The 27619-nt window shown below is 40.0% G+C and overlaps 1 protein-coding gene across 1 annotated transcript; it reads right to left on the bottom strand.

The window, feature by feature from the left end:
* Positions 1-8213: 8213 nt before the first annotated feature.
* On the bottom strand, positions 8214-26263 carry polg2 (polymerase (DNA directed), gamma 2, accessory subunit). Its single transcript, XM_073026365.1, has 9 exons — positions 26157-26263; positions 22267-22937; positions 19618-19747; positions 18861-18966; positions 16487-16660; positions 11995-12135; positions 10593-10673; positions 9382-9482; positions 8214-8419 (listed from the first exon to the last, which is right to left on the bottom strand). The coding sequence occupies exons 2-9, from the start codon at positions 22751-22753 to the stop codon at positions 8263-8265; spliced, it is 1377 nt and encodes a 458-aa protein (XP_072882466.1). The 5' UTR covers positions 22754-22937; positions 26157-26263; the 3' UTR covers positions 8214-8262.
* Between the last annotated feature and the right edge of the window lie 1356 nt (positions 26264-27619).

Here is a 27619-nt window from a genome sequence, read left to right on the forward strand (position 1 = left end):
ATAAGGTTGTAACCCATTCAACCTTTCACTATAACGCAGGTCCTCGTCCCATCAACATCCTTGTAAATTTTCTCTACACTCTTTCAATCTTATTTACATTTTTCCAGTAGGTTGGTGACCAGAACTATACATAATTCCAAATTAGGTCCCTCAAATATCCTATGCAGTTTCAACATAACACCCCAACTCCTATACTCATTACACTGACTTATGTAGGCCATTGTGTCAAAAGCTTTCTTTATGAGCCTACCTACCTCTGACAACTTTCAAGGAATTATGGAACTGTATTCACAGATCCCTCTATTCTACCACACTCCTCTGTGCCCTGTTGCTCACTGTGTAGGACCTACCCTGGTTTGTCCTCCCAAAGTGCAACACCTCACACTTGTCTGCATTAAATTCCATCTGCCATTTTTCAGCACATTTTTCTAGCAAGCCCAGATCCCACTGCAAGCTTTGATAGTCTACCTCGCTGACCACTACACCACCAATCTTGGTGTCATCTGCAAATTTGCTGATCCAGTTTGCCACATTATCATCCAGATCATTGATATAGATGACAAATAACAATGGACCCAGCACTGATCCCTACAGCATACCACTAGTCACAGGCCTTCAGTCAAGAGAATCAACTATCTACCAACTCTCTGGCTTCTCCTGCAAAGCCAATGTCTAATCCAATTTACTACCTCATCTTGAACGTCAAGTGACTGAACCTTCTTGACCAACCTCCCATGTGGGACCTTGTCAAATCTCTTACTAAAGTCCATGCAGACAACATCCATTGCCCAGCCTTCATCAACTTTCTTGGTAACTTCCTCAAAAAAAACTCAGTAAGTTTGTTTAGACACAACCTACCACGCACAAAGCCATGTTGACTATCCCTAATCAGTCCCTGTCTATCCAAATACGTGTATATCCAGTCACTTAGAATCCCCTTCAATTACTTTCACACTACTGATGTCAGGATTACCAGCCTATAATTCTCTGGATCATTCCTACAGCCTTTCATAAACAATGGAACAACATTAGCTATCCTCCAATTCTCCAGCATCTCAACCATGGCTAAGGATGTTTTAAGTATCTCTGCTAGGGCCCCTGTAATTTCTGCACTTGCTCCCACAGGGTCTGAGGGAACACCTCATCAGCTCCTGGGGATTTATCCACCCTAATCTGCCTCAAGACAGCAAACATCTCTTCTTCTGTAAACTATATATGGTCCATGACCTTGCTGCTACTGTGTCTCATCTCTATAGGCTCTGTATCCATCTCCCAATTAAATACAAATGCAAAAAAATCTATTTAGGATCTTCCCTCATCTCTTTTGGCTCCACACATAGATTAGTGCTCAGATCTTCCTGTGGACCAACTTTGTCCCTTGCTGTCCCAACATCATGAATGACAGTAATGCTTCACTTCCAGACAAGCCTTTTATGCTTGCTTTGAAGGGGAGAATAAAACTACAGCTGTAAGGATCCCTGCTGCACCCAGTCACCCTGTGATCTGTCTCAGAGCCAACGTCAGGCTGACTTTAAGGAGGGCGAATCATCACAAGGCAGCAGGTCACAGTGGGTTACCTGTGCCAAGCAACTTGCGGGAGTATTACAAGACATTTTGAATCTCTCACTGCTATGGTAAGGAGAACCCACCTACCTAAAGGGCAACAATTATACCAGTGCCCAAGAAGAGCAGCGTGAGCTGGCTTAACTACTATCACCCAGTAGCATTCACATCTACGGTGATGAGTTCGGTCATTGTTGTAATCAACTCCTGCCTCAGCAAGGACCTGGACCACTGCAATTTGGCTGTTGCCATAATAGGTCTACAGCAGTCACGATCTCACATTCTCGGATCACCTGGACAATACAATTATCTCTCAGGATGGTGTTCATTGACTATAGCTCACCATTTAACACCATCATTCCTGCAGTACTGACCGAAATGCTACAGAACCTGGGCCTTGTACCTCACTCTGCGACTGGATCCTTGACTTCCTAACTGGATTGGTAATAATATCTCCACCTTGCTGACAATCAACACTGCCGCACCTCAGATGTGTGCTTAACCCACTGCTCTACTCTCCCTACATCCATGACTACACGGCTAGGCATAGCACAAATGCAACCAATAAATTTGTTGATTTGTTGATGATACAACCATTGTTGGCAGAATTTCAGATGGTGATTGGAGGGTGTATCGGCTAGTTGAGTGATGTCACAGCAACAACCTTGCACTCAACATCACTAAGACCAAAGAGCTGTTTGTGGATTTCAGGAAGGGTGAGATGAGCGAATACAAACCAATCCTCACAGAGGGATCAGAAGTGGAGAGAGTGAACAATTTCAAGTTCCTGGGTGTCAATATCTGAGGATTTCTTCCCCTCTGCCATATGATTTCTAAATGGGCATTGAACCCATGAACACTACTTTTTTAAAATTTCTGTTTTTGCACTATAGCTTAATTTAACTATTTAATATATATATACTTACCATAATTCAGTTCTTATATTTATCATATATTGCATTGTACTGCTGCCACAAAGTTAACAAATTTCACAACATACGCCAGTGATATTAAACCTGTTACTGATTCCTTTTGCTATTAATATATCTGTGTAAGTCCTTGGGATTCTCCTTCACCTTATCCACTAGAGCAACTTCATTCCTTCTTTTAGCCCTTTCAATTTCCTTCTTAGATATTCTCTTGCATTTCTCACACTCAAGTACCTCTTTTGTTCCTACCTGCCTATCTATACCTGCTATGCACCTCCTTTTTCTTAACCAGGGCCTCAATATCTCTTGAAAACCGAGGTTCCTTAAACCTGTTTTTTATTTTGACAGGAACATACAAACACTGCACCTTCAATATTTCGCTTCTGAAGGCCTCCCTTTTACCAAGTACACCTTTGCCAGAAAACAAGTGGAAAGTGGGGGTGGAGGTGGGATCTCGTTTGGAAATGGCGGAAGTTACGGAGAATTATGTGCTGGACGCAGAGGCTAGTGGAATGGTAGGGGAGGACAAGAAGAATCCTACCCCTGGTGGAGTGACAGGAAGATGGGGTGAAGGCAGACATGCATGAAATGGAAGAGATGAGGTGAGGGCAGCATTAATGGTGGAGAAAGGATAGCCACTTTCTTTGAAGGTGGAGGACATCTCATTGGTCCTGGAATGAAAAGCAGATGTGGCAAAGACTGAGAGAAGGGGATGGGATATTTGCAAGTGACCGGGTGGGAAGAGGTGTAGTCCAGGTAGCCGTGAGACTCAGTGTGGGTTTGTATAAGATATCAGTGTCTCCGGAGATTGAGACAGAGATATCAACAAAGGGGAGAGAAGGGTTGGAATTGGACCAGGTAAATTTGAGGACAGGGTGGAAGTTGGAGGCAAAGTTGATGAAGTCGACTAAGTCAGGATACACAACTCAGCATTCAACACAATCATATCCTCAGTTCTAATCTACAAGCTCTAAGACATGGGCCTTCATACCTCCTTCTGCAACTGGATCCTTGACCTTCTCACCTGGAAATCACTGTCTGTGCAGGCCAGAAATAACATCTCCTCCTCACTGATAATCAACACTGGTGCACCTCAGGGTGTGTGCTTAGCCCACTGCTCTACTCTCTCTACACCCATGACTGTGTAGCTAGACACACCTCAAATGCCATCTACAAATCTGATGACACAACTACTGTTGGCAGATTTTCAGACGGTGACAAGATGTATAGGAGCGAGATAGATCAGCTGGCAGTAACTCAACGCATAACAGCATACAGACATAGTCAAGAGGTTCAGTTGTTGTTCAGAGCAAATATCAGAATGGGGAAAAATGTGACCTAAGTGGCTTTGACCGTGGAATGATTGTTGATCTCCTGGGATTTCATGCATAACCGTCTCTAGAGTTTAGAGAGTGGTGCAAAAAAAATAAATTTCGGTGAGCTGCATTCTATGGGTGAAAATGATTCTATAAGAGAGGACAGAGGAAAATGGCCAGACTGGTTCAAGCTGACAGGAAAATGACAGTAACTCAAATAACCACTCGTTATCACAGTGGTGTGCAGAAGAGCTTCTCTGAATGCACAACACATTGAACCTTGAAGTGGACGGGCTACAGCAGCAGAAGGTCAGGAACATACACGCAGTGGCCATTTTATTAGGTACAGGAGGCGCACCAGTTCTTTGGCTGAGGAGAGAAATATCACATTTCCAGGATTGTTCATGACCCTGTAAGTGTGATATGAATAATAATAAGGAATATAAGAAGCTTGACGGGGATAAAGGAGAGCAAAGAATGGATGGAATGATACCAATTGTAGTAGAATGTGGAAAATGTGACATTATCCACTCTGTCAGAAAAAAAACAGAAATGCCATCTCATCACAGAAAAATTATTTTTGAATTCTTTTGCCCCTGCTAGCAGCCATCACTTCTGTTTGAGCTTCCACTTCCTATAATGGAACTGGCTGATGAAAAGAGATATAGGAGGAGGAGGAGGAGGAGGTAGGAAACTCATAATCAGACCATGTCAAAAATAAAGTTCTGAGTTTTTTGCAGAAAGCAGCTGATCCTCAAATTCCACTTTGTGTTATTTGAAAACACTGATTGACTCATGTCATTTTTTAAAAAAGTACTATATTTTGTCCAGCATATATTCGTGTTTTTGTAAAATCACGATTAACCTTGACACCTGAAGTACTAGAAATAGTATGTCTGCCAACTGATCTGCACAGATTTTAATGAAATATCAAATTGAGATGACATTGAAAAGCTACTAAACTATGAGCCACAGTGAAATACAGCAGATACAAGCCCTTTGGCCAACAAATCCAAGCTGATCCTGTTGCCCATCCAGCAACTCCCAGTTTCCTGTGTTCTGCCCTTCTAAGCCTAACCCCTCCATGTAGCTATCTGAAACAATACTGTTGTACCTGCCTTAACCACTTCCTCTGGCAGCTCATTTCATATACTCACCACCCTGTGTGTGAATATGCTGTCTCTCTGGTCCTTTTTAAATCTTTCCCCTTTCACCCTTAATCTATACCCACTAGTTTTAGACTCTCCTACCCTGGAGAAAAGTCTGTTTTATCTATGCCTCTCACAATTTTAAAGCATTCCAAAAGGTCGCCTCTTATTCTACTACTTTCCATGGAATAAGACCTAGCCTGGCCAATCTCTCCCATAGCTCAGGCCCTCTATTCCTGGCAATATCCTTATTAATCGTTTCTGCACTCTTTCCAGTTTAACATCTTTCCCTATAACAGGGTGACCAAAGCTGTACACTGTACTCCAAACGCAGCCTCAACAACAATTTATACAACATAATGTCCCAGCTCCTATACTAAGTGCCCTGATGATAATCAACAGCATACTAAGCACATTTCTCACCACCCTGTCTACCTGTGACACTACTTTCAATTAATTACACACTTGTACTCGTAAGTCACTCTCTGTACCATTACACTACCTAATGCCCTCCCATTCAATGTATAAAGCCAATGTTGGATTGACTTACCAAATTAAGTCACCTCACACCTACTTTATTGAAATCCATTTGCCACTCCTTGGCGCACTTCCCTAACTGATCAATATCCTCCTATAACTTAGAATAAACTTCCTCAATATCAACACCACTTCCTAATTTTCTGTCATTCACTAACTTACTGATCAAGCCTTGGGCATCTGCATTTAAATCATTGATATAAATAATGAATAACAAAGGTACCAACACTGAGCCCCGAGGCACATCACTGGCCTCCATTCCCAGAAGCAACCTTCACCCTCTGATTCCTACCTCCGAGTCAACCAAATTAGCTCCCACTAGATTCCACAGGACCTAACCTTCCAACCCAGCCTACCATGTGGGATCATGTCCAAGTACATAATAACCACTGCCCTGTTTTCACCTACGTTTTTGGTTACTACAAAAGCCCTTAAAAGATTTGGCAGACATGACTACCCACACACAAATTCACAGCAACTCCATCCACTCAGAGTTCCCTCCTGTAACTTCTCCACTCCTGGTCAGGATGAGCATCTGGTTTCCTAGCTTAAATTTGCTCCCCTTTTTCAAACAACTGAGCAATTTTAGCCACTTTCCAGTCTTTGAGGAGTTTTACCCGTGACTAACAGTGAAGCAGATCTCTCAATAAGGTCCTCTGGCAATTTCCTCTCTAGACTCACACAAAGCCCCAGCATAACACTCATTCAAGCCTGGGGTCTTGTCCTCCTTAATACACTGTGTTGTAGGGAAAAGGCAGAGTGTTAGCAACCAATTTGGGATGTGGACTGTGGTAATGTGGAACAGGGAACTCAAGACAAAGCCTAGAAGTGAAGACATGGACTGCAGCAGTGACAACATCCAAGTTTTAGGAACTTCAAGTAATTATGCCACAGCATGTAACCATTGTTGTGAGAGAAACTGGATTAAGTAGAGACATGGGATGCAGCAGCAATAACTCCCAAGTTTCAGGAATTTCAGTAATTACATTAGAGCATACACCAATTGCTCTAGCAGAAACGTGTATTTGTTGTTAGACTTGTGGATAATCATTTTATTCTGTAATAAGAACCTAGTCTGTTACTTAATTAAACTTTCCTGTAGTCACCATTCTGTTATCAAAATATAGTTTTACTAGTAATCTCATCAAATGAAAATTTAAAAACCCGTACCAAATTCATACTCAGGTAGATCAGCTTTGACTGGCCTCCAGGTGCACATCAGTCTTTTTAAAAATAAATCACCTGTTGTTTTGAACATGAACTCTGTGTGATCTTTCAGTTTGCTCCTATACACTGCAAGGCTGCAAATACTACCTCCCTGGTAGTATAAATATCCATTTCCACTTGCTTCCCTTATCTTTTGAACAACCATGATTTTCTCCTGAGTAAACACCCAGGAGAAATATATTTGTTAAAAAATCCCACCCATCTCTGTGCATGGGCTTTTGCAGACTATCAGATGGAGTACTTTTTTTTTGAGATGGGTGGGTAAGAAAAAGATATGTTTCAGAACCACAACTTTTAAAAAGAATTTTAAAGATGAATTTTCATTAAATTCTGTCAGCAACAAGGGCTCAAATGTATAACCATACATTGCCCAAAATCCCTGTTCTGCCTCAGTTAAAGATAAACTTTGCCCATGTTATTTTTTTTGCATTTTAAGATTATTTTTTCCTGTTTCTCATATCTTCATGACTACTTCAGCAATTGTGCCAATTTAATAAGGCCATAAGACATAGGCTCAGAATTAGACCATTTGGTTTACCAAGTCTGCTCTGCCATTATATCATGGCTGATTTATTTTCCCTCTTAACCCCATTCTCCTGCCTTCTCCCCTTAACCTTTAATGTCCTTACTAATTAAGAACATATCAAAACCTACCCGCTTTAATATAAATATTTATTGCTACATTGTATTAAACTGCCCAACTAAATCATTACCCGGGGCCTTGTATTTGTCTAAAATCATTAAAATCAGAGGGATCAAAATTTCATCCAGGCAGATGTAAAATTTTAGGATTCTAGATTCTAAAATTAAAGATCTAATTACTTTTATTTGGTAATTACTAGTTTTCTTTTCTAATGTGACAGTGGTAACATGGAAAACAAAATTGGAATAAAGGGGAATTTTTATGGCTGTATAGATTCACTAGCAGAGTACTCCAGGGTCCTCAGTTATCTAATATTCATATGGAACATCTGGTGGAAGAGATAGAAAGTAAGATGGCCAAGTTCTGATGACATAAAAATGTGGAAGGGCAGGTTGCAGTAAGGATTCTGTGACTATGATATGAGATGTAGATTAAATATGTTCTCGTTGGGAGATAAATGATACAAGAAAGAGCATTTACCAAAAGGCTTTTCATACACACTTGCTCTTCATTTCAATGACTTCATGGTGCTTCTTTTGTTGGCATGGTAGGATGGAAGCTTAATGGTGACACATGTAACATACACTGACAAGTGACTAATAGCCAGAGCAGAAAAAATACCTAAAAAAACTATCCCTGCAAAGCACCGGTTTTCAAACAATGGAAATGACAATTTTAAATAAGTAAAGGGATAATAATCCCTTCTTGACAAAACAGCTTATTGTTTATTAGGGTTCAATTCCCACGATCTGTAAGGAGATAGTATCCTCTCCCCATGACCACTTGGGTTTCTTTTGTGCTCTGGCTGCTTTCCACAGTGAAAAAAAAATACTGGAAGTTGATGGAGGCATCTTTATTTTAAATAATCAATATTATGAAGATTTAATACTGTAATATTCTCAAGATTGCGAAATATACTTGATGAGAAAGTCCCTCACTTCTGAGATATGAACCATCTCTTTCATGGCTGTATCTCGGTTCCTGAGTTGTACCAGACCATTCTCTAATGTAGTCTCAGTGACGACAATTGTAAAAATCACTCCCATCTCATCGTACCTGCCAAGAGAGAAGATTAAGTGAACTTGGTGCAGAATATGAATATTTTCTAAGGACACTAAATTATTATGCATGAAAACAAAATGTCTAAGAAGAGGTCTGCCACTTGGTTGGCATTCTTCTTTGCATTCTACTTTTAAAGTTTCATTCTAAACCAGGTAAATAACATTTTAATTAAATATAAATTAAACATTATTCTTCCTGAATGGTCTGATATATTTGTTCTATCATAAAAATAATCCTCCCATCAATATGCAAAGGGCCAAGATATCTCCTGTACCTAATAAAGTGGCAACTGAGTCTATATTCATGGTCTTCTGCAGCTGTAGCCCATCCACTTCAACGTTGGACATGTTGTGCTTTCACAGATGTTCTTCTTCCACTGTTGTAACATGTGGTTATTTTAGTTCCTGTCACCTTCCTGTCAGCTTGAACCAGTATGGTCATTCTCCTCTGACCTCTCCTTTAACAAGGCATTTTTGTCCACTGAAATGATGCTCACCAGATGTTTTTTGTTTTCCTCACCATTCCCAGTAAACTGTTGTGCATGAAAATCCCAGGAGAAGCAGTTTCTGAGATACTCAAGCCACTGCATCTGCCATCAACAATCATACATTCCACAGTCAAAGTCACTTAGATCACATTTCTTCCTCATTCTGATGTTTGGTCTGAACAACAACTGAAACTCTTGACCATGTCTGTATGGCTTTATGCATTGAGTTGCTGAATAAATGTTTGCATTAATGAATTGTACATGTCTATCCAATAAAGTGGCCACCAAGTGCAATTTTCTATTAAAAAAACCCCTTCTTACCATCTGCGAAAGTGAATATCCAAAAGGTCAAGATATAAATTCCACTCAGTTTTAGAATACTCTAAGCTGCTCAAAATGATAGATACAGAGAAAAAATATTTCATAGCCACATACAGTACTTCAGTGCTAGAGAGAAATAAAAAGTTACTTCATAGAGAGCTGCTCCAATGACATATGCGAAGTTTCGAGGTAGCCAGGCCAGACTGTAATTTTTTTCTTCAACAATTCTTGGAATAGTCCCTCACATACCTAAAAGCAGAGTAACAAAGGAAAGTAGAAAAACTAAATTTAACAAACAAATTATTATACATTCAGTGACCACTTTTATTAAGCACAGGAGTGGAACCTGATGTGTGGCCTTCTGCTGCTAGAGCCCACCTGTTTCAATGTGCTGTGTATTCAGAGATGCTCTTCTGCACACAACTTTTGTAACGCACGGTTACTTGTGTTACTATCACCTTCTTGTCAGCATTATAGATCACGCTTTTTCCCCATTCTGGTATTCAGTTAACTGAACCTCAACCATGTCTGCATGCCTTTATGCATTTAGCTATTGCTAAGATTTGCTAATAAGGTATTTGCATTAACAAGCGGGTGTACAGATGTACCTAATAGAGTGGCCACTGAGTGTAAATGCAGCTGAAGAAACCAGGTAAGAAACATTAAAAAGGTATTAAGATAATGATAATCAAGAATGTTAAAAATTAAAATAGCAGATATATTTAACTAAACACAATTAATTCAAAAATATTTATACTGACTAATGTTCTTCATAGCCATTCTTCTGCAGAGAAATGAATGGATTGGCTGTTCCTAGGCCAAATCTAACTCAACACAACATCACCAGTGGGTTCCACATACAAGAATTCCCCACATCATAAGTTTGCTCATACTCCATCATTCAATTTCATGAGCAGACCAACATCAAACAGTAATCATCAAAACCCCAGCAAAGCACAACTTGTGTATTTAGAACTTCGTTTGTACAGGAACACCAAACATGCAGAACTGCTGGAAGATGGAGGAAGAAACAATTACCTTCCAGCATGTGCCACACTTTATTTTGTTTTAATAAATCATTCTATAGAGCATCATATATCTCAGAGTAGCTTGGGCATCATGCTTATTAGCTAAGAACTTCAAGTTCTAGAGGCATTTTTAGCATAAAGATTAAAAAAAGAATGAAAACAGAAACTGATCAGAGGCTCCAAACAGAATTATAGATTTCAAAACATATCATAAGGGCTTATAGGTAGCTAATTACAGTTGGCTTTAATAGAACAGAGCAATGCAATTAAGACATGATTAATGGCATATCTTTATAACTTTGCATTCATAAGAAAACCTAACTTACTGTACCTGTCGCAACTCAACTGTTGGTCCTTTGCCCATGTCCATAGCTACTTTAAATGGGGCCAGAAAAGGATGAAGCTTTAGCACCTAAAAGAACAAATGAATAGTAATTTTAGCTATTTTTAAAGCAAACACCTGGCATACATGAAAGCTGTTGAACAACACCCTTAAACAGCTGTACTGAATGGCAGTAACGCAACTTCAGAAATGAACCTTAGAGAAATGCAGAAGTCCACTAGCCCACCATGCCTGCACTAGTCTGAAGAAAGAGCTGAAAACCAAAACAGAACTGCAGGTATTGGAAACTTAAATAAAAATGTAAAATGCTACAAATACTCAGAAGATCTGAATGCATCAGTGGGAAGAGAACCAGAGCTGATGCTTCAGATTGACAACTCTTTGTCCGGACTGGAAAGAAGACAAGGCAGCTTTAATGGAGTAGGGAGGGTTTTATTTATTTATAGAGATGCACTGTGGACTAGTTCCTTCCTGCCCTTCAAGCTGTGCCACCTCAGAAATCACCAAAAGCCCCGACTTAACCCCAACCTAATCAGGGGACAATTTTCCAATGGCCATTTAACCTACCGGGCATGTCTTTGGACTGTGGAGGAAGCCAGAGCACCCGGGAAAAACCCAGGCATTCCGCAGGGAGTAAGTACTGATGATGCCGGAACTGAACTCCGACACCCCTAGTTGCAATAGTGCTGGGAGGGGGTACCTTGGATTGGGTGATTACAGCTTGATCCCCTTTTAAAGAGCTACTAGTCTTGATCTCGCTGGTTTTTCATCACAGCTCTGCAAATTCTCCCTTTTCCAAGTATCGGTATCAAATTTCCTTTTTAGCTGTAATTGTATCTCCTTCTGAGTCACTGTAATGCATAAAAACATTTTTCCTAATCTCTCCACTGTGTTTTCTTTTAAACAACCAAATTGAAGGTAATTGTGGAGAAGGATAGGACTGATCCTTGGGTTGAGATTCTATAAACTGGAGAAAGGCCAATTTTGATGGCATCGATAAAGGCAGGTATGGATTGGGGCAGGTCATTTTCCGGTTGCTTAGTAAGTGGGAGGCTTTCAAAAGTGAAATACTGAGAGTACAGAATTTGTGTTATGCAGACTGTTGGCACTGCTGTCTGCAACAGAACTGCAGTTCTACAGAAGAATGTGCTCTACTCCAAATATATAGATAGATAGAGAGAGAGAGAGTCCAGTTATGGAAGTGTGTATTTAAAAAAAAAAGTCCACATTCAACTTCAAAAATCTTTACTGACCAAACATTTATAAAGGATTCTTGTCATTGACTAATATATATTATTGAGATAAACTGCCGTTATTTCAATAAAGCTACAAAGCAAAATTGGGTTCATATGTGCCCTTCATTTCCCACACATCCAAGCACTTTGATTACCTTTTTCTGACTTGTTCTTAATTTAGAATCAATTTTTTCAGTCAACTGCAATGAATCAAATAAGATTGCCATCACTCCTCGATCCAGATTCCCACTCACTGAGAGAACATGTGGAACAACAGTTTTCCTTCCATCTCGGCCCTTTTAGGAAAAATAAATAAGTTCCAGCAAGAAATTATATATGAATTAGTATCAGTTAAATGCCATCTGCCCAACCTTCAAAATCTCATCTTTTCTCCCCTCTTCTGAAATCACTCGTGTCATACTCACATTCATATAAAGGTTTCCCATATGCCTCAGAAACATCACAAAATTCATATTTGATGTAACAGAATTTCTGCATTTCAATACCCCATGGGGGGGGGGGGGGGGTGAGGGTTAACTTCCAGGGCTAACGTAACATGCTCACAACTCACTAACCCTATGTGTTTGGGATGTGGGAGGAAACTGGAGCACCTGGAGAACATACAAACTCTTTACAGACAGTGGTGGAAATTGAATCCTGATCTTACAACTGGCATTGTAATAGTTTTATGCAAGCCACTACACAACTAGCTAATGTTCCAGTGGCATCAGTAGTTTCAGTGGCTTAGTTGGCAGATGAAAAATCAATAGTCTTCAAACCATACCCATTTCAAATACATCAACTCAATTCAAATGTTAGAAAAGCTGGGCTAGCTCAGAAGTAGGCAAGCCCGAGGAACATATGGGATTCATTCAGTGCTTTAGAGGGAAGTACAGCATGAGACTGCAAGGGGAATAATCTTACAGTGCTCCTGGGAAAGGGGATGATACAAGACTGGAAAGTAGCAATCAATTTAGCTGTGGCATAGAAAAAGTAAAAGCATTGAACCAGAACAGAATTAAAAGTCACCTGATGGGAAACTAAGGCAAGCTAGTCTGGATCTGTTAAGGGAAATCATGCTTACCCAATGAGCAGAGATTTTTCTGTTGAGGAGATGACTGATAGAATTAATGAGAACGTAGTCCACATGGACTACCAGAATGATTTTGATGAGGTGCCACATAACCATCTCATCAGTAAAATTGAAGCATATTGCATACAAGGAATATAGACAGCATTGATACAAAGTGGGCTAAACAACCAATAGCAGAAGGTGGTGAAGAGTGGCATTGTCCAAGGACCAGTGTTGTGGAAACTGTTTTTATTGACTGATATTAAACCTAGATAGCGTGCAAACACAATTTCTAAATTTACAGATGTCACAAAACTTGGCAGCATTATGAAATGCAAATAGCCATAGTTGCAGCACAATATAAACAGGCTGATAGAATACGTAGATGCAAATTAATGTACAGCAAGCCAATGTACTGCATTTTGATCGCGGCTGAAAGGTCATAGTTGGGAGTTTAACATCAAAGGATATACTTTGTATCAAAAGGACAGGCAGGAAGGCATAGGTGGTGGTGTGGCTCTATTGGTAAGAGACGGGATTATACCTTTAGAAAGAGGTGACTAGGGTCAGAGAATGTCGAATCTTTGTGGGTGGAGTTAAGAAACTGCAAGGATGAAAAAAAACCATTATGGGAATCATATATCGGCCTCCAAATAGTAGCCAAGATGTGGGGTTGAGATTGTAAAGGAAGCAGGAAAGGGCATGTAATAAGGGTAAAGTCACAATTGTAAAGGGGGATTTCAATAGGCAAGGGGATTGGTAAAATCAGGTTGATGACAGATTGCAAAAGATGGAATTTGTTGAATGCCTACGAGATGGTTTTTTAGAGCAGCTTGTGCTTGAGCATACTCAGCGAAAGACTATATTTAGATTGGGTGTTGTGTAATAACCCAGATTTTATTAGTCAGCTTAATGTAAAGGAACTCTTAGGAGGCAGTGCTCATAATATGATTGAATTCATACTGCAATTTGAGAGGGAGAAGCACAAGTGACATGTATCAGTATTGCAATGGGATAAAGGGAATTACAACGACGCAGAGAGAGGAGCTTGCCCGGGTGAATTGGAGGGGGATACTGGCAGGGATGACAACAGAAGAGAGGTGGCTGAAGTTTCTGGGAATAGTTCACAAGGTGTAGGATAGGTATGTCTCACATAAGTAGTTGTTCTCAAATGGCAACTGTGGCTAACAAAGGAAGTTAAGGACTACATAAAAGCCAAGGAAAGGGCATATAAGATAGCAAAAGTGAGTGGGAAGGTGGATGATCAGGAAGCTTTTAAAATCCAACAAAAGGCAACTAAAAAAGCTGTAAGAGAAAAGATGAAATATGAGGGCAAACTAGCTGATAATATAAAGCAGGATATTAAAAGATTTTTTCAGTTATATTAAGAGTAAAAGGGAGGTGAGATTTGATATCGGACCACTGGAAATGATGCTGGTGAGGCAGTAATAGGGTACACAGAAATGGCAGATGAACTTAATAAGTACTTTGCTTCAGTCTGTGGATGACACTAGCTGTAAGAGAGGAAATTATAGGCCAGTTAGCCTAACCTCAGTGGTTGGGGAAGTATCGGAGTCCATTAAGGACAAGGTTTCAGGGTACTTGGATACTAATGATAAAATAAGTCAAAGTCAGCATGGTTTCTGTTAAGGGAAATCTTGCCTGACAAATCTGTTTGAATTATTCGAGGAAGTAACAAGCAGGGTTGACAAAGGAGAGGCAGTGGATGTCATTTACTTAGATTTTCAGAAGGCGTTTGATAAGGTGCCTCACATGAGGCTGCTTAACAAAATAAAATCCTATGGTGTTACGGGAAATAAACTGGCATGGTTAGAGGAATGGGTGACAGACAGGAGGCAGTGAGTGGGAATAAAGGGGGCCTTTTCTGCTTGGATGCCAATGACTAGTGGTGTTCCTCAGGGGTCAGTATTGGGACTGCTATTTTTCACATCGTTTGTCAATGATTTAAAAGCGGAATTGATGGCTTTGTGGAAACATTTGCAGATGATATGAAGATAGGTGGAGGGGTAGGTAGTACTCAGGAAGCAATGTGATTGCAGCAGGACAGATTGGAAGAATGGGCAAAAAAGTGACAGATGGAATACAGTGTTGGGAAATGTATGATAATGCACTTTGGTAAAAGGAACAATAGTGCAGATTATTATCTAAATGGGGAGACAATTCAAAAAGAGGTGCAAAGGGACTTAGGAGTCCTCATGTAAGACTCCCAGGAGGTTAATTCACAGGTTCAGTCTGTGGTAAAGAAGGCAAATGCAATGTTGGCATTTATTTCAAGGAGAACAGAATATAAAAACAAGGAAATAATGCTGAAGCTTTATAAGACAATAGTCAGGCTGCACTTAGAGTATTGTCAAAAGTTTTGGACCCCTTATCTCAGTAAGGATGTATTAAGAGAGTAAAGGATATTTTTGAAAACGGGATCTTAGAACAGAGTATTCTGAGAGGATATGACACAAATCATTGAAAAGTGGCCAAGCAGTTTGAGAAAATGGTTAAGATGTGTGCAATTCCTACTTAGTACATGACACAGAATATACAAAAAGTGCAGATACAATTTGTTAAACCTTTATAAAACTTTGATCAGCTTCATCTAGAGTACTGTGTTCAATTCTGGTCACCATGTATGGGAAGAATCACTACGAGCAGATATCAGCAAATCAGTGATTTGCTTAAATCAGTAAATATAATTACAGTCAATTTAAACAATAACTCTGTTCCATGTAGAATGTGCCAGTGTTACGCAAGAACATAAATAAGCAGAAGTCAGCCATCTGGCCTGCTGAACTCCGTCATTCAATAAGGTCATGGCTGATCTGTCTGTGGACAGCTCCACCTACCTGCCTTTTCCCCATAACCCTCAATTCACCTGCAATGCAAAAATCTATCTAACTAACTGTGTCTTAAATATATTTAATGGGGTAGCCTCTGCTGCTTCCCTGGGCAAAGAATTCCACAGGTTCACCACTCTCTGGGAAAAGCAGTTTCTCCTCATCTCATCCTAACTCTGTTCCCCTGAATCTTGAAGCTATGTCCCCTAATTCTATTTTTTTTTAATTTCAGGAATTTCAGACACTCTCCAAATGACACAATTGAGGGTAAAAACAGACACAAAAAGCATGATTGAGCAGTGTCTGGGAATAAAGTAGTTTGAGAGAGGGGATGGTGATGGTTGAAAGTGAGTGGACTGGAGAGAGAAATGGGGTGGGGTTGAGAGGGGTGGTATGAGTGTGGGAAATGGAGTGAGTCAAAGGGGGTTGGGGATGAGCGATTTAAGGGCATTGATGAGGGTGGAAAGGGGAGTTGGTGAGGGAAGAGCTGGGGTAGGGCATGAAGGTAGGGGAGGGGAAGGGATGGGATGGGGGAGGAAGGGATAAGATTGGGGGGGGGGAAGGAAAGGAACCCTCCCTCCCTGGAGATTTCAATACTGATCCTATTGGGTTGTGCATGTCCTAGTAAATTTTTCATTTGCTCCATTGTCCTCCTGCTCCCTTACCAAAATCTGCTGTTTAATGGTATTTCTTTACACTGCAAATAAATAAGCAGCACACAATTACCTGCAAGCTTGATCCATTTCCCTGGTGTTCACGCAAAAGATCTTTGTCTCCCAGATTTGTCAGCGTCTCAATCAGTTCCTTCCCCCAAGGAAAAGTAAAGTACAGTGCAGCTCCTTTAACTCCATCATTATTCTGGGAATCAATGGCTGTAAAACTGGATGGACTTCTGGCAAACTATGAAGCAACCAAATAAATAAAAACACTTGAAATTATTAGCTGATTTATAACCCTGCTTCTTCCTTTCCCAATTCTGCCCATAAAATGTGAAAAAACAAAAGCCATGAGGAACTGGTGTTGGGAACAAATAGTCACAAGCAGGCATTTTCTCTTGCAAATTTCTACAGATATACCATGGAGGTCATTCTGGCTGGTTGCATCACTGTCTGGTATGGATCAGTATGCACAGGATTGGTAAAAAGCTGCAGAAAGCTGTAAAGTCAGCCAGCTCCATCATGGGCATTAGCCTCTCCAGCATCGAGGACATCTTCAAAAGGCAATGCTTCAAGAAGGTGACAGCCTTTATTAAGGACCTCCATCACCCAGGATGTGCCCTCTTCTCGTTAGTATCAAAGGAGGTGATACAAAAGCCTGAAGACATACACACACACAAATTTATGTCTCGTCCCCCTCCGCCATCAGATTTCTGAATGGACAATGAACCCATGTACACCACCTCACTTTTTTAAAAAAACTTGCTTTTTGCTTTACTTATTTAATTATATAATTTTAATTTATAGTTTTTTAAATTATTATGCATTGCTATGTACTGCTAAACAATAAACTTCAGTGATATTAAACCTGATTCTGATTCATAGTCTCAAATTAAGGGATCAGTCATTCAGGACTGAGATGAAGAGTAATTTCTTCACTCAAAAGGTAGCAATTTCTTTTTGGAAATCTCTAGTCAACACATATTTAAGGCATGCATCAGAAGATTTTTGAAAATAAGGAAATCAAATACATACAGGGTTACTGACACTGAGCTCAAGATTTCAGCCATGATTTTAGCAAGAGGGGTTGAATTATTATCATTTAATTGATGCACTCTTTATTTTAGGCATTTGATTTATTTATAAAGTACATGGATACCACTGAAGGAAAGACTCTCAGCTTACATATTGCAGTTTATGTCATTTCTTTCCATGGGCCATCATTCTTACCAAATTCCTTTTCCACCTCTTTACCTCTTCCACCTATCAGCTCGCAGCTTCTTACTTCACTCCCCATCCACCTTCCCCCTTAACTATGTCCTGTCAGCTTGTACTCACCCCCCGCCTCCACCTTCATATTCTGGCTTCTTCCCATTTTCTTTTCTGGTCCTGATAAAGGGTCTCATCCCAAAATGTTGACCGTTTATTCCCCTACATATATGCCGAGTTCTTCCAGCATTTTGTATGTGTTGTTCTGGATTTCCAGCATCTGCAGAACCTCTTGTGATTTTTAATGCCCCATGTCTGCTTTTAGTTCTTACGTTATTTTAACAGATTTGGAACCCCAGGAATCAAAACTTAACAGATACTTTTTGGACTAGGAGACTTTATTTACCACTTTTCAAAAATAAATAATTCTATTAGTCCCTTCAACCTTGAAGGTTTTCAGCCAGCTGCAAAATGATTTTGAAAATTTTAAATAATGCACTTCACTTTTGTACATGAATGAGATTTTTTGAAAAGGTTTGGAAGAGATTGAAAAGTAGGTGTTACTGCTTTTTTAATTAATGTGAAATTTTAACCTTCCTAATTTTTAGCAAATTTCAGACTTCTGATTGGCACGAAACATATACTGACTTGATTATTGACTTCATTTAATTGATGCACTATTTTAGGCTTTTGATTTCTCTATAAAGTACATGGATAGAACTTAAGGAAAGACCCTCAGCTTATTTATTGAACTACTGCAATTTGCACTGTTTTATAGTCTATCATTTTTTTTTACATTGATGATAATAGTTACTAACACAGGATCATTAGTGATTTTGGAACAATTTCCCTCAGAGCAAATAAGGATACAAAAATAGATTCACCCACATCAACAACTTATACATCACGTACATCTGTGTGTATCTAAGATATTGAACTTCCACATCTGGGCCATTATTCCTGGTGCCACCACAGAAAGTAAATGAGGAATAACATTTGGAGACGTGAGGGGTGTGAGATGCTAAGAGGAACTCAAATGGCAGAGTTGCATCAGTAACAGGGGGCTGGGGGAAGAAGGAATTAGCAGACAACCCCCACCCCCCAGGAGATGCTACTCAACTTGATTGTTGTAGGGAATAACATATGCCTGTAACTACAAAAGTAATGTAACTGGCAGAAAAGTGATCAGAGACAAACATTCTGAAATAAAATTTATTTAAACAGGTGCTTCTTACTTTTCTCCACCACAGTAAGCGCTGACGCACCCAGTAGTCTAGCCAATGTCCAGAAGTCCGAGGAGAACTAAACCATACCAATGATGCTAATTCAACCTCTGTGGTTCTTTAAAAGTAATGGGAGACTAAAGTTACTAAAGATTCATGAAATTGCTTGTTACAGTATTACCCTAAATCAAGCAACATTCTCAATCATGGCTTGCTCCATGAAGATACATTTCCCTTCAGGAGAAAGGCACGATATTTTTTTTTTATTTAAAAGGAGTGAATTCAGCCCAAGGAATCAAATGAATAGAGCCAATGGCCCCACAAACAATACTGAAATAGTAGAGGTAGCATATTTCTAAGAAATAAAAGAGGCTGCTAGGATTTTTAAGACAATATTAATAACAAGAAAAGCAGCAAGGATAAACAATTTACTTTGAATTGAAAAGACAAAGCTGTGAAAGATTGATACTTTAGATGCATCAACACCAATAGATAAAGTTATTAAAATCTATATAACTGGGTACTGGGAAAGCATAGAATATTAAGATGTAATAATATATTCACATTTATTCCCAAATTAGGAGTTTGCCATACAAATTTATGCACCAAATTATCATTGCGTTTAGAAGGAATTGAGTCAGTACATAGTCAGCAAATACAAGGACCTCATATTAAACAAACTAGACTTTGTTTTCTTTGTGAATAACTCCAGCAAGTTGCCCATGAAATAAGAAACTACCGTACTATATGCTGTGTGTGAGTTACTTACCTTATCATACTGCACACAGTTGTGTACTTAGTTGTAGGGATGGGCTGATAACATACCCCGACTTCAGCCAAACCAAAAGGTAACTTCCTGTTCACAAGGTTCAAAGATTTGGTGTATTCACGAAATGCTCCTACAGTAGATCAAAAGTAGTAAATGTGAAGTTCAGATTTCAAAATAAACCTACACTACCTCTATGAAAGGATTGATAAATCCTAATTCTTAACAGCTTTAACTCTCAACTTGTACTTTAAAACAAAATACATTTTAATACAGAATAATGCTGGTCTTAACCTAAACAACCTGTAAATTTTCCCAAAACATTTGATTAGATAAGATTCAACTTTATTGCCACTGTGCCGAGTACAGATACAAAGCCAACTGAAATACAGTTAGCATCTAACCAGAAATGCAAAGAACAGTGTTATTTACAAAATAACTGCGAATAAAAAGTGCTACAGCACACAAATATAGAAGTTCTGAGACAGTACAATATGGGTGCAATACTGCTTCGCGCTGTGATGTGAGGTTCAGCAGGGTCACAGCCTCAGGGAAGAAGCTCTCCCTTTGTCTGCTGGAGCAGGAGTGGGGGCTCCTGTAGCGCCTACAGTTTGGGAGGAGAGTAAAAAGTCCATGGTTAGGGGGAGATGCATCCTTGGTAATGCTTTTCACCCTGCCCAGGCAGTGTTTATGGTAGATGTTCTCAATCTGTATGCCTAATTCCCTTTTTCCTTTTCAACTCCAACAAATTTCACTTAAAAATGTGATGAACAATACAATCCAAAGGCAAAATGACCATTGATGCAAAATGATGTGCAATGAAACTGCTACTCGGAAGCCCAGGTTTATACTGATCAAGCTGATTGTGCACACAATCTATGCTTTGACATTTGTGTAGAAAGATTTCAATCAATGAAACCTCAATAGGAATAATTTCTGAAACAGGGATTTTTACATTTATGCTACACACACTAGCCATCAAAGAGTTGTTTAGTTTGTTAATGCCACTATATTATGCTATATATGTTTAAATGGTAGGAAATTTTATTAAATATCAAGTACAGTGGATTCCAGTTAATTGGTCCATCAGTTATCTGGAACAACTCTTAAAGAACTGAACAGCCAGGATTCCCTTCCTTTACTTGGGCCACAATGCACTGTAATTCTATTAAGACACATTTGAGGGCGGCAGAATCCACTGTATAAACATCCACTGATTTTTCGCACATCAATATCCAGCTACATCACAGCTTAGCATGACAACTGCTGTTTATGACAGCAAGAAACAGCAGTGTTGTGGACACAGCTTAGCACACCACAGAAACCAGCCTCTCCTCCCTGGACTCTGTCTATATTTCCTGCTGCCTCAGTAAAGCAAGCAGCACAATCAAAGAACCCACCCACTCTGGATATTCTAACTCCTCCCTTCAGGCAGAAGATACAAAACCCACCAGGCTCAAGGACAGCCTCTATCCCACTGCTATAAGACTATTATATGCTCTTCTGGCATAACAAGATGGATTCTTGACCTCACATGGACTATACTGTACAATTCCATGATTTTAAGCAATAATTCAATAGCTTGGTCTCCATTTTGTACTGCCCTGACTTGTGTATCACGCTGTTAGCGGGGATGGATTATCCATGGTTGATTCCAACCAACAAAGGGCCTCTCTGAAGCAATAATTAGACTGCCTTCAAAAGATCTTTCTCTTCCTCAGATCCCAGCCAATTATATATCAGAAGCATGCAACAATGATAAAGAGCTTTCTCTAAAAAGACTACTCAATATGAGTTAGCAATAATACTGTGGAGGTCAAATTCTTGGAGAGTGCACTAAATCCTGACTCAACCACATTTCCACAGTATTCATTCTTTACTAGTTCACCTACTTAAGTCTACAAATTCCAAATATTTAAAATCACAATTTTCACTCAACCATGTCACTAACTTCCTAATTGACTTAATTTCTGTTCTTTAAAAGAAGAGTTGCCACCTTTAAACATTTAGCCCACAGTCAAAATACCTTTAAATGCATATTAATATTCACAGTGCTCCAGCTGACAATCACGACCAATGCTGCCATCACCTGTTGCTGTAGCAGAACTTCAGGCCTTCATATATCCTGTCCGTTATCCAACATTTGGAAGACAGTATTATAGAGTCCAATTCTTAAATAGCTTTAAGAATAATTAAATGAAAAGCAAAAAAAAACTGAAGATGACAGAAAGTTGGAATAAAAACAATGTCATAAATGCAGAACAAGTCAGACAGCATCTGCAGAGAAAGGAGAAAAAAAAACAGGGATATCATTTCAGGGTGAAGTCCTTTCATTGACAGGATTAACTCAGACTTCTCTCTTCAAGGACTATTTCTTGCATTTTATGGATTTATCCAAGAATAATTGTCAGGCCTAACAGATTTCCATAGTTCAAGTGACAAAGGAGAAAAGGGATAAGGAAATAGAAAGGGAGTGGTGTAGGTGCTAGGTAAATTTAAATCAAGCAAAGTATTAAATAAAAGAATATATATATATTGATCATGTTACTTTGTTCCAACAAAAAAATCCTTTGGAGTACATACCAAAATACGCTGGAACTACAATGTAATGAAAAAAGATTAAATAATTAAAATGTAATGACAGCTTTATACCTTGCAGGAGATTAGGTCGCAATACGATGCATTCCTTAAATAGATCTGTTAGTGAGGCAATTCCTTCTTTATTAGCATCTTTGTTATCCAATGATACTTGTAACGCTGCCGCATTCACCAGTTTCATTGACTTGTGGTCAGAATTGTGTTTCGCCTTCAGCTGATGAGGACTCTGCACTCCAAACACCTGTTCCCTAGATAACACCATCGAGTCCCACCAGTTAGTAGCCAAATTCCGCTTGAGTTCCATTCCCAAATGTCCATAATTAAAACAACCGTCAATGAGCATGTCTTGTGTAATCTCATCTCCAGATACAAAATGTCTGTTCTGGCAAAGGTCAATCAATGCCTCAGTAAATCCAGAAAAGTCAGAAGTAGATTTGCTGCATTTCCTTAAACCCAGGTGAAGGTCAAGAATCGTCCGATGATTTTGGAATAGCTTATTGGAGACCTTCCATTGCTTCATGATCATGATGCCAAATTTCATTAATAAAAGGTCAGAATTCGTACATAGTCTTTCATCACCTCAGGATGCTCCAGGGCACTTTAAAACCATTGAGGTAATCCTTGAACAATCCACAAAGACAGATAATACTGTCAAATGGTTACGCTGTTGTGTCAATTTTAGAATTTTCATATAGCGAAGAATGATTTCTAGCACCACAAAATATCTGTAGAAAAATAAAACACAATTGTTCACAATAATACAATGTTTTTAACCTTCCTATTTCATGGAATACTATATTGTTTTTAAAAAAAACCAGATTCGCATAAACTTCACTGCAATGATGATTAGAAACATTTTGTAGCGTTCAAAATTAGATTTATTATACATGCAATACAATTTACAAGTTTATTAATGTGCGGCTTGCGTTATCAGGTAATTTCAACCAAGAGCAGCCAAAGGCTATAATTTACGATGGTGGGGAAAAAATGACATATTCTCATTACAGATAGGCATCCATTCTGGAAATGATATGCATGGATAGAAGTTGAATTGCAACGCCTCTAGTAACAGTCATTATCTAGATTCACACATACATCCTCACCCAGACAGGATGTACGGTATGTTACTATCAGCATTTTAAGGCCTCCGGAAAACAAGTACACCCATTCATTTTAGACAGTACGTCAGAAACTGCTCAACAGAAGCTGTTACAGAATTCCCCATCAAGCAGAACTGTAAGTACCGTACTGCTCACCATCATCCTGGATGAAGTAAGATTAGGCAATATAGAATAGTGGCTGAAGAGCTGATTTTTCCAAAATTATATGGTTACAGATTTATAGTATATTTATCTGGCCTTCAAAGAAGCATTATTATGGATGCCTTTTTAAAAAAAATCATGTTTGAAGTAAATTTATTATCCAAGTATATACATGTTATTGTATACTATCATGGGATTCATTTTCTTGCAGGCATCAAGTTCACGATCCAGGCAGTGTACAATGTCCTGCCTATCTACTGAATATTTTTGCCTGGGGCAAAAGTAAGGCACCACCATGTCCTTTCTGCCCTGGCAGAGGGACCCTGAAACACATTCTCAACAGCTGCCCAAAAGCCTTAGGCCGCTACCGCTGGCGTCATGACCAGGTAGCTGAAGGCAGTGGCAGAAGTATCTCCTTGGCCATCAACAACAGAAGGTAGCTCCACCAACCAAGAAAGCCTTTGTCAAAGCTGGAGACCAACCTCATCCTCAGCCAGATCACCAGCAGGCTTGCTTGCCATGGCTTCTGACTAGCAACTGAAAGTCGATCTTGGCGAGCAATTAAAGTTCCCTGATTTCATCACATCATCATCCCTGAGGCCTGACATGGTCATTCAGTCAGAAACCTCAAAGCAGGTGGTCATAGCAGGACCGACAATGCCTTGGGAAGACCGGATTGAGGAGGCGTTTGAGCGTAAGAAAGCCTAACACCAGGAGCTGGTGGAAGAGTGCCAGAGACGGGTGAAGGGCATGATGCGCGCCTATAGGGGTGGGGTGTAGAGGTTTTGCTGGCTGCTCGCTGTGCAGAACCTACTCTCTCCCTGGCATTACAGGGGCTGCAAAGAAGAGAGCCACCAGGACTGTCACAGAGGCTGCTGAATGAGTCTCCAAATGGCTATGGATCAAGAGATGTGACTCATGAACCAATGCTGTTGGGAACCAGCCAGCACCTGATCAACTTTAGCTGGGTCACCTGGGCAAGAGTGTCTGATGTTGAAAGACCCAAAACACCCGATGACCCCAGGTTACATCACTGATGATGCATCCCAGAGCTTCCTTGGATGTGCCTCAGCATCATGAGATTCATTTTCTTGCAGGCATTTACTGGGGGGGGAAAAGCAGCACAATAGAATTTGCAGAAAAACTATACATCAACAGGCAAAGACTGACAAACAACCATTGTGCAAAAGGCAACATCAGCTCTGAGGAGTCCCTGAAAGTGAGTCTTTAGGTCTTAGAATTAGTTTAGAATGGCGGGTGATTGAAGTTATCCAGACTGGTTCAGGTGGGTGTAGGGTACTTAGGGCTCCTGAACCTGGTGGTGTTGAGGAGCCCCAAGGCTTCTAAATCTCCTGTTTGATGGTAGTAGTGTGAAGAGGGCATGGCCTGGATGGTGCTGGTCTTTAATGATGGATGCTGCTTTCTTGTGGCAGAACTCCATGTAAATATACTCATCAGTGAGGAGGGCTTTGCCTGTGATGAAATGGGCTGTATGTATTCTCCACCTTCTGTAGCCCGACATGTTATAAGCTTTTGCATCACGCAATGGTAAATGAGTAGAAACTCAAAGTTAGACAAACAATCAAACATTCGGAATGCCTTTATTCTAATATGTTGTGTATGAGAGAAGAGCAAGAGACTCACTCTGGTCAGAAGCAGCTGAGTGCACAACAAAACCAGAAATGGATGAGTGAAAAATTCTTTACTCTAAGTTGACCTGGAGATTTCAAAGATAGGGAAAAGCTCAATCCTGCAATAATTTAGCAGTAAAGAAACTTGAAAATTGATGCATTGTTACAATAGGAGGGACAAGGGGCACAGGCATTTTCAAGGAAGGGTTAACATATGAGAGTTGTTTGATGTCTCTGGGCCTGTATTCATTGGAGTTTAGAAGAATGGAGGGAAGGCAGTTTCATTGAATTCAACCCAATATTGAAAGAGCTAGATAGAATGGACATGGAGAACATGTTTCCAATACTAGGCAAGTCTATGACTAGAGGCTCAGCCTCACAGTACAAGGATATTCCTTGAGAACAGAGATAAGGAGGAATTTTGTAGTCAGAGGGTGTTGAATGTGTGGAATTCATTACCACAGACTACAGCAGAGGCCAAGTCATTGGGTATATTTAAAGTGGATGTTAATAGGTTATTGATTAGTTAAAGGTAAAGGAGAATAGGGTTGTGATGTCAGAGTAGATTAGATGGGCCGAATGGCATGATTCTGCTCTATATCTTATGGTTTTCAACTTGAACTCACACATCCACCTGTCACATAAACCATAGGTCCCATATCAGCCATCTCATAACCGAAATACAATAGAATTTACAAATAACTATACATAAGCAGCTAAGAGATTGAGGCAGCTCACTTATCTCCTTCACCCAAGGAAAGTTGCACTCTTGTCTAGTTCTGGTCTAACTTCCACTTGTTATGAATGAACACGCAAAGACGGCAGTAGTAATAACAGTAAAACAGAGAAACACAAGAGTCTCCAGATGCTGTACTCTGCAGCAAAAGACAAGCTACTCAGCGGGTCGAGCAGCATCTGCAATAGTCGACGTTTCGGGTCGAACTCCTACATCTGGGCAAAGATGGAGCAAATCTAAGAGTTACTGTGTTATGTGCCACCCATGGCTGTGATCTGCAGCAAAAGCACCAGCTCCGACGTGAAATGAACTCACCTCCAAAAATCCTTCCCATCAACTGATACAACTCCACCATGAACCAAAACACGCTTCACTTGACTTCCCGCTTGTAGCCGCCTCGCGACTCCAATGTCGTCACTTCCGGGGACGGCGGCCGTGCCCAGGCGACGGCATCGCTCATCCTCACGCATGCGTTCTAACTCGCGCCGCTCATCCTCACGCATGCGTCCTTCCTCGCGCCGCTCATCCTCACGCATGCGTTCTTCCTCGCGCCGCCCCAGGTTCAAATAGCACAGTCCGGCTCGTAAAGGAAATGTCCACAGCAGTGTAACTTATCCAATTCGGGGTAATTATTTATTTCTTGGACAGGGTAAGAGCGGATATTTATGAATTTGTACATTTTATAGCAGGTTTCGAGCAGATACACGGACGATTATTTTCCCTCCCACAGATGCTGCTCGACTGGCAGAGTTCACCAGCAACATAATTATTCTAATATTTTTGCTGAAGTACAGCCAAAGATATATCCCTTTGAAACACTTCTGGAAGGTAATGTATTTGTTCTTCTTTAGAAATGTTCCTGAAAATATACCAAATAAGAAGTAATTTTCAATGGGATAAAGGACACTACTGTGGCTGACAAGTGAAGTTATAGCCAAAGTAAAAGCAAAAGAGAGGGTATACATGGAAGCCAGAGCTAGTGGGAAGATAGAGGATTGAGAAGTTTTTAAAAACTTGCAGAAGGAAGCTAAGAAGGTCATTAGGAAGGAAAAGATGAATTATGAAAGGAAGCTGGCAACTAATATCAAAGGAGATACTAAAAGCTTTTTTTATATATGAAGGGTAAAAGTGAGTTGAGGGTAGATATAGGACCAATAGAAAATGACGCTGGAGATATTATAATAAGAGATGCAGAGATGGCAAAGGAACTGAATGCGTATTTTGCATCAGTCTTCACAGTGGAAGACATCTGCAGTATACCGGACATTCAAGAGTGTCAGGGAAGTGAAGTTTGTGCAGTGAAAATTACGACTGAGAAGGTGCTCCGTAAGCTTAATGGTCTGAGGGTGGATAAATCTCCTGGACCTGATGGAATGCACCCTCAGGTTCTGAAGGAAGTAGCTGGAGAGATTGTGGAGGCATTAACAATGATCTTTCAAGAATCAATAAATACTAGCATTGTACCAGATAACTGGAAAATTGCAAATTCTGCTATTTAAGAAAGGTGGGAGGCAGCAGAAAGGAAACTATAGACCTGTTAGCCTGACATCAGTGGTTGGGAAATTGTTGGAATTGATTGTTAGGGATGAGATTACGGAGTACCTGGAGGCACATGACAAGATAGACCAAAGCCAGCATGGTTTCCTGAAAGGAAAATCCTGCCTGAAAAACCTACTGCAATTATTTGAGGAAATTACAAGCAGGGTAGACAAAGGAACTGTAGTAGATGTGGAGTACTTGGATTTTCAGAAGGCCTTTGACAAGGTGCTGCACATGAG

Source organism: Hemitrygon akajei, chromosome 22 (assembly GCF_048418815.1).
Source record: "Hemitrygon akajei chromosome 22, sHemAka1.3, whole genome shotgun sequence".
Classification (NCBI taxonomy): domain Eukaryota; kingdom Metazoa; phylum Chordata; class Chondrichthyes; order Myliobatiformes; family Dasyatidae; genus Hemitrygon; species Hemitrygon akajei.